The 7,947-nt window shown below is 44.9% G+C and overlaps 1 protein-coding gene across 1 annotated transcript in view; it reads right to left on the reverse strand.

Annotated features, from left to right (window-relative positions):
- The window catches only part of TASOR2 (transcription activation suppressor family member 2), a 79,463-nt gene extending 73,732 nt beyond the window's left edge, over positions 1-5,731 (reverse strand). The window contains exon 1 of the mRNA XM_034764112.1: positions 4,997-5,731. Within this exon, the coding sequence (XP_034620003.1) occupies positions 4,997-5,276 (280 nt within the window). The 5' untranslated portion in view covers positions 5,277-5,731. The remainder of the gene's footprint in view (positions 1-4,996) is intronic.
- Between the last annotated feature and the right edge of the window lie 2,216 nt (positions 5,732-7,947).

Genomic DNA, 7,947 nt, shown 5'->3' on the forward strand with positions numbered 1-7,947 from the left:
CCTGGGTGGCTTCACTTATTCTTTTGTAGCTGGAATAGGGAGATAATCTCCTTTGATGGTCCAGTAATTGGTTGCTATCCTGTTGTGGATTCACTTAACTGCAAATACTTATCCGATTGAGTATTCCCAAATCTACCACACTTTCACCAGGACTTAAAGACCTTTTAGCACTTAGGAAATTAGTGATACTTTTCCTTGCAGCCTACACATCTAGAAGAGTATGCTCACAATCTTCTGATCCTCAAATAACATGCCACATTTCTTATTTCTAACTCTTTTTCACGCCTCAGGTTTCTCTTTTGCTCTGGTTCACCTGATTCACTTTAAATGTTTCCCTGTTCCTTGCTCTCTGTATTGGATGTCTTAGGGCATGACTTAGCTTTCTCCCTTCTGGTTCTTCTATGACATGGGTCGGCAACCTTTCAGAAATGGTGTGCCGAGTCTTCATTTATTCACTCTAATTTAAGGTTTCGCGTGCCAGTCATACATTTTAATGTTTTTAGAAGGTCTCTTTCTATAAGTCTATAAAATCTAATTAAACTGTTGTTGTATGTAAAGTAAATAAGGTTTTTAAAATGTATAAGAAGCTTCATTTAAAATTAAATTAAAATGAAAAGCCCCCCCCGGACTGGCGGCCAGGACCCGGGCAGTGTGAGTGCCACTGAAAATCAGCTTGCATGCCGCCTTTGGCATGCATGCCATAGGTTGCCTACCCCTCCTCTATGATCTTCCTCCAACAAAACAAAACTGTTTCATATAGCCCTCCTGATTTTTCTGAATCACACCAATGTAGATTTAAGTTAGAGATTAGGAAAAACTTTCTAAATATAAGGATAGTTAAGCACTGGAACAAGTTACCTGATATTGGAGGTTTTTAAGAAGAGGTTAGATAAACATCTGTCAGGGATGGTCTAGGTATACCTGGTCCTGTCTCAGTGCGGGCAGATGGACTAGCCCTACATTTCTAAGATTATGGCTCACCAAAATCCAGTCACCACTTTTAGCAGCCTCCAGTTTTCTATCCTCCAAATCATGTGGGTACAGTGTTAAACAAGTTAGAGTACAGTAGAACCTCAGAGTTACGAACTCCTAGGGAATGGAGGTTGTTCATAACTCTGAAATGTTTGTAACACTGAACAAAACATTATGGTTGTTCTTTCAAAAGTTTACAACTGAACATTGACTTAATACAGCTCTGAAACTTTATTATGCAGAAGAAAAATGCTGCTTTTAACCATCTTAATTTAAATGAAATAAGCACAGAAACAGGTTCCTTACCTTGTCAAATATTTTTTTTAACTTTCCCTTTTTTTTTAGTAGTTTTATACTTAAGAGTATTTGCTTTTTTTTTTTTTTTTGGTCTGTGCTGCAGCCTGATTGCATACTTCTGGTTCCAAATGAGATGTGTGGTTAACCAGACAGTTCATAACTCCGGTTTTCATAAATCTGAGGTTCTATTGTATTCCCTTTCATTTTTGTGTCTAATCAGTTTCACTTTCTGATTCACCTGCAGAAGCACAATGATGAAGAATTTGGGTATCCAGGGAAGCCAGGGGAAGGTTAAGCCCAATAGAAGGATATTTTAAAGAAATATTTTGGATAGATTTTGCATTCAAAAAAACCACAACAAAACCCAAACTTGGATTTTGGGCCTATACTTCCTATTAATGTAAGAGGGGAATTGATACTAGGGGGAAAATGCAATATTTATACCTGAATTAAACATGAAACAGCATTTTCTTGTGGTAAGAGCAGAGGATAGGGAGTCTAAAGTCCTGGATTCTAGTCCTGGCTCAGAAACTGACATCCTTTGTGACGTTAAGCAAGTCTTTACACCAGATATTTCAAACTTGGGTGCCTAAAGTTAGGCATTGACATGCGGGCTGATATTCAGGCGTGCCAAGTACCCATGTGGCCCTGTCAATTTAAATAGGAGCTAGTGTGCTTAGCACCCTTAAAAATCAGTCCTTTGATTTAGCCACCCACATCTGAACATGTTGGGTGAGGCTCACAAAGGTCCTTAGGTGTCTCAGTCTGGGGTTTAGGCACCTAAGTCCCAGTTTTAGGCCTCACTGCAACGCACAAAATTCCTGGTGAACCCCGTAGGCGCCTAAACACACTCGGTCCCTACATTTTCAGGATAGCAGTTGCCTCAGTGTCTCAGTTTCTGCTTCTGGGCATGTGCATTCCTGCCTCCTTCTAGGCATCGGGACACCTATCTCCCTCCTAAGCCCTAGTGATTCACGAACCAGGAGGCGAGAGGGGCCCAATCCAGCGGGCGTGCTTAAGGGCCACCTACTAGAACGGGTCCCATTTACAATCTGGCAGAGGGAGGTTGTAGTGGAGGTGGCCACCTTATAGCTTTTACCTCAGTGGTTAGAGCACTCCCCGGGGATGTGAGAGACATAGGGTATGTCTTCACTACCTGCCGGATCGGCGGGTAGTAATCGATCTATCGGGGATCGATTTAGCGCGTCTCGTGTAGACGTGATAAATCGATCCCCGAACGCGCTCCCCGTCGACTCCGGAACTCCACCAGGGCGAGAGGCGGAAGTGGAGTCGATGGGGGAGCCGTGGCCATCGATCCCGCGCCGTGAGGACGCGAGGTAAGTCAATCTAAGATACGTCGACTTCAGCTACGCTATTCTCGTAGCTGAAGTTGCGTATCTAAGATCGATCCCCCCCGCCCTCACCCCAGTGTAGACCAGCCCCTAGTTTCAATTCCCCTGAAGGGCGGACAGAGGAAAGGATTCGCACTGAAATCTCCCACTTCTCAGGCTACTGCCTCTAATCACCGAGCTATGGGATATTCTGATGTGGGGGCTCCCCCACTCTCTCCTCTTGAAGCTGTTCCACTGTGGGCACCATGGATCAGGCTGACCTAACTATGGAGCTCAGGGTGTGAAATTTTTCACAAGGCTGAGCGACGACGCAGCTGGCTGGATCTAATTTTTAAGCATAGACTAGGCCCAAGTGTTTCTCCCACACAGCCCAGGTTCTCCTCCTGCTTGACTCAACAGTGAAGATATAATCATGTGCTTAAAAGTCCTCAGAGGAAATTACTTTGCTATCATTGAGTCATACTTACAGCTTCAAGTAGGCAGAAAACCCAAGCTGTGAAGTAGCAGAAAACCCTTCCTAACGGCAGCGTCCAGTTGCAATGCAGGTAATTTATTCCACCTATCACATACAGTGTATATTTGATAAATGTTCTTCACCTTCCCTCCAAACCTGCTGTTCGCTGACCAAACAGCTGTTGTGTTTCAACCCAGATGTGGTATTCCGGTGGTAGCTGAAGTAATCCATATCTGTTGTGCCTACTGCAGAAAACCATGTCATTTGGATGTGTAAGGAACTCGGTTTCCTCTTTAATTTTTTTTCAATTGAATATATTAGATGTGCCTGAGTATTGAGAGACATCCTAAGAGTAATGGGAATCTCATGCCTAACTGAAGAGGAAAACAGACCAAACATTATATAACATTGCAGGATCAGGTTGAGAGAATATGGACTCTAAAAGGTATGTCTACCCAGGAGCTGGGCGGTGCATTTCCCTAACTGGGTAGGTGCTTTAGCTAGCACACTAAAATAGGCAGTGTGGCCACGGTGGCAAGGACTAGCCACCCGAGTACAAACTCACTTGACCCCTGTATAACAAATTACACACCTATAGGGCCGCAACACTCTCCTTTGGCTGTCCCGTACCTTTATAACACTGAACAAATAATCCATCCCTAAGCAGAACACTGAAGTGACAAATGATAAACAAAGAATGGATTTTTCAGACTTGAGTTGTGTGTAAATTGGACTCTACAATTTTTTCTGGTTTACTGTCAATTTATAAGCACCTCTTATGAAATGCTGGCTGAGTCTTACTGCCTCGGAAGTGGCACTGGCAATAATAAAAGAATCTGAAGCCATTGTGCAAAATTAATAAATAACTCAGGCCTTCATCCTGCAACATGATCCACACAACAGGCCTCTCCGGGGGCAGAGAATCAGGGCAGGAGCAGGGGGGGGTCAGCCAATGCACATTGCAGACTCGGGACCTAAATAATAAGTGTCCAATACACAAATAAGCTGACCTCCGAGCTCTCTCCCCAAAACCCACTCACTTATCACAACCAGGTAACTGTCTTCACACAAAAAACCTTCCTGAGACAGCAGGGCGGTACGAAGATTTTGCTGTTCGTCTCCAGATGAGAAATGTCTGTTTGGAAATGCTATACATTATAATAATTCAAGTAAAGGAGCAATTCCTCCATGGAAAATTGAAGCTACACAATTTCTTTTTCACTTGTGTATTTTTCAAGAGGTCACACTGGTTTGTGACCTTTGCACAGATTTTTTGGTTTGTTTATATTTGCCCTTTCCTTGCATTGCATTATCAACGGGTAGCTCAGTGCCATTCTCTTTCTTTATTCAGTGACCACGTTGTTTGCCTGTTTAAAGGATAACCTCTTGGGGATAGGCTCCTTGGCATGGTTAATACAGCATCGAGCACACAGCCCTTGCTTTACTTAAAAAAAATAAAAAGTCTCTTTCCTCTTCAATCCCTTTACACGCAATAGTTCTGAGTTAGGCATCACATGGTACAGGCTCTTAATATACCAATGCAGATTTAAGGATAAAACCACCCCTGCAAGGAGACTGGACTGTGCCGATGGCTAAGGCTGCCTGCAATCTGCAAAAAAAAACCTCCCCCAAACCAGGATAATTATCTCTGAAGGGAACAAATCCACATGCCCACGTGACTGCCTCCCTTGGGCACTCCAGAGGGTGAAACAGTCCAGCCAAGCTGGGTGGATGGTTTGATATTATTAAAAAAAAAAAAAAAGACCCCCCTGACCCCTCCCCCACTTTGACCCCCCCTCCCACCCAAATGACCCCCACGCTGACCCCCTTGTGCAGGGAGTAGCCTGTCCTGTTGCCTAGATCGGCCTAAAGGGAAGACAAGACCCTGCCCAGAACCCCCTCGCCCTCCCGAACAGCTCACCTGTGCCAGCCGGTGCGGTGCCACGGTCCCGCGGCTCTCCCATGGCCGGGGGCGTCTTCTCGCTGCCACCCACCCGCTCCCGGACCCTCACTTGGGCAGCCGCCCACCGGGCAGCCCTTCCGCGCCGCTCCGCATCGCTGCAGCGCAGTGCCCGGCCTCCGCTGCCTTTGGGGGGGCTTGGACCTGCGCCTTCCCGGGCAGTGACAAACCAGGGGGGTCTTTTCCCGTCCCGGGGCTCAGATCCAGGGATGATGGGGGGAGGACTGGGGAAACCACTCATTCAATTGCGGGGCAAAGGGGGTGCCCGGGCTTTCCCTGGCTTTCAGGCTGGCGCTAGGATTGCCACACGCTGCCAGGGAAGCGGGGCGCCAGGGCCAGGGATGACTGGGAGGTGGTTGGTTTTTTCCCCCCCTCTCTGATCCGGATGCCCGGTCTCCTCTTCCATCACCTGCCCTGGGCAGGCGAAGCTACATCGCTAAGCAAAGGGAAACATGTCCGACGCGGGGAGGTTGCCCACACCATCCGCCAGCCCCAGGAAGTAAAACGGAGCTGGGGAGGAAAAGGAGGCAGGAGAAGGAAGGGGAAAAAAAAAAAAAAGGAGAGAGAGAAAGTGAAAACTGAACCGGAAAGCTAACGCGTTATACTTCCCGCAAGGTCACCGCGCAATCCGCCCAGCAGCTGCGCTTGCAAACCAGCAAGGGGGGGAGTTGATTCGCCTTAGTGCCACGAAGCCTTTAGTTTATCCCCGTGGCCATCATCTATGCTGAGGAGTGGAGGGATTGGGGTTTCCCCTCCTCTCCCCCCCCACGCAGGAGCAGGGAGCCAACCCGTTGGCTGAGCTTAAAAAATCATGCGCCACAAAAGTTGATCCTCAGAAAGAGGTGTTACCGTGTGAACGGGGTTTTCGTTGTCGCCGGCTTTGAATACACACTCGAATCCGCACTTCGCCTTCCCAGGCAGCCTGGAGGGGATTGGGAGGGAAGAGAGAGAGCTGGCACGTTTCAGGAAAAGCCTGCCTCGTTAGAAGGAATGGTGCATCCAGCTCTGTAAACCCACCCAGCCCGTGGCGTGGGTGAGCACAGTAAATGAATAACATTAATCCGAAGTCTAGAGTCTCCATCTAAATGAAAGTCTTCGGGTCAGGATTAACATTTAAAGAGAATAGGAGAGTTTAAAGGGGAAAGGCAGGAAACATGACTATTAAAAAGGTGTATTTTGAAATCAATGCCGTACATTTGGTCAAGGTATCATAGGGAATCACTTAATTTTACATGTCCCTGTTGAAAACATGCATATATTTAGGCTTGGAAAGATTAGATTTTTATAAATGTCAGTAAACATGGATTTCAGTGCACACCCACAAACCAAACAAAATATATTTCCACTGATAATCATTGACATTACAAATTGGCAAAGTAAGAAAACTGCTGTTTGAGAATTTACTAGACTTTTGAATTAGGCTTGTTACAAATGGTCTAGTGAATGGATACCAAAACCAGGTGTGATTTATTGATTTAAGCATATTTACTGTGTATATTTTGCCATGTGATGTTGACACCTTGTGTTTGAACAGTTTATAAAGCTTTAACTTTTTTGAATCTTGGCGTCTACTGTAATTAAATAATTGTTCGACCCCTCACAACTTCCTGCAAGTGTGAACATTTAAATAGATCAAAATTGAAAAAAAAATACTTAAAAATAAACATTGATATTATTGGACTGAATTATAAAAAAACAAAAATCAAATTCTGCCAGCCCTACATATACTGCTATTAAAAGTTAGGATCAAAGGCCCGGATCCTCAAAGGTCTATAGATGCCTACCTCTCTTGAAATCAATGGAAGTTATTACCTTTGAAGATCTGGGCCAAATCTAAGACTTGAAGTAGGCTGAAATCAAGCATACAATGGCCCACAATTATTTTTTCCCTGTTCAAAAGAAAATTATCATCAATCCCTCACCCCCGCTTTCAGCTGCCCTTCTTCCAGGGAAGTATATTTAAATGAAGAAATACAGATAAATAACGTCATTCACCTCTATCAAACCAAATTCTATCCTAGTAAGACTGCTGAGTGAAAATGAAAAACAGTAGATTAATAATACATGTATTTCCCTCTACCACCAAGAGCCGGCTTGTATCAGTCCATGTTGGAGTTGAGTGGTTATTTTTGTAGCTGCTTATCTTATAAAAAGAGAGTGGAGTGAAGTAGGACCTAGTATCAGAGGGGGAGCCGTGTTAGTCTGGATCTGTAAAAAGCAACAGAGTCCTGTGGCACCTTATAGACTAACAAACGTTTTAGAGCATAAGCTTTCGTGGGTGAATACTCACTTCATCCAGAGGCAGGTATAAATATGCAGGCAAGAATCAGTCTAGAGATAATGAGGTTAGTTCAATCAGGGAGGATGGTTTGGCTCTGACCCCCACTTTCTCCACCCCTTTACATTTAATTAGCAGATTTCATTGCTCCTCTGTGCCTGGAATGGGCCTGGCAAAATACACTGGGCAGGGAGGTCTTGCTTTACTGAGCCGCTCATGGTACCTGTGGACGCCTATCTTGTGTTTGCTCCAGTGAATGACTATAGTTGGGGTAAGGTTCATTATTATTTACTGAAATGCTATCTATCTATCTGGGGAGTACATTTGAAGACTGAGGTAACAGAGCCCCTTATAGATGTTGCAATAGATAGCCTATTCTAGACAGTACTGATATAGGGCTTGTGGTACCTGTAATGGGCTTCATCATCATTCACCACATTATTATTGCCTGGAATCTTCAACTCATGACCTCTTTGCACTGGGCACCATACAAACATGTAGTAAACACCATCCTCATTGATTTGAGTTACAGCAGTGTGTAGAGGCCCCAGCTGAGAGTAGGACCCTATAGATGCTATACACAGTCATAGTAAGAGAGTCCCTGCCCCCAAAGAGCTAACAAGAATAGACAAGA

Source organism: Trachemys scripta, chromosome 1, assembly GCF_013100865.1.
Source record: "Trachemys scripta elegans isolate TJP31775 chromosome 1, CAS_Tse_1.0, whole genome shotgun sequence".
NCBI classification, from domain to species: domain Eukaryota; kingdom Metazoa; phylum Chordata; order Testudines; family Emydidae; genus Trachemys; species Trachemys scripta.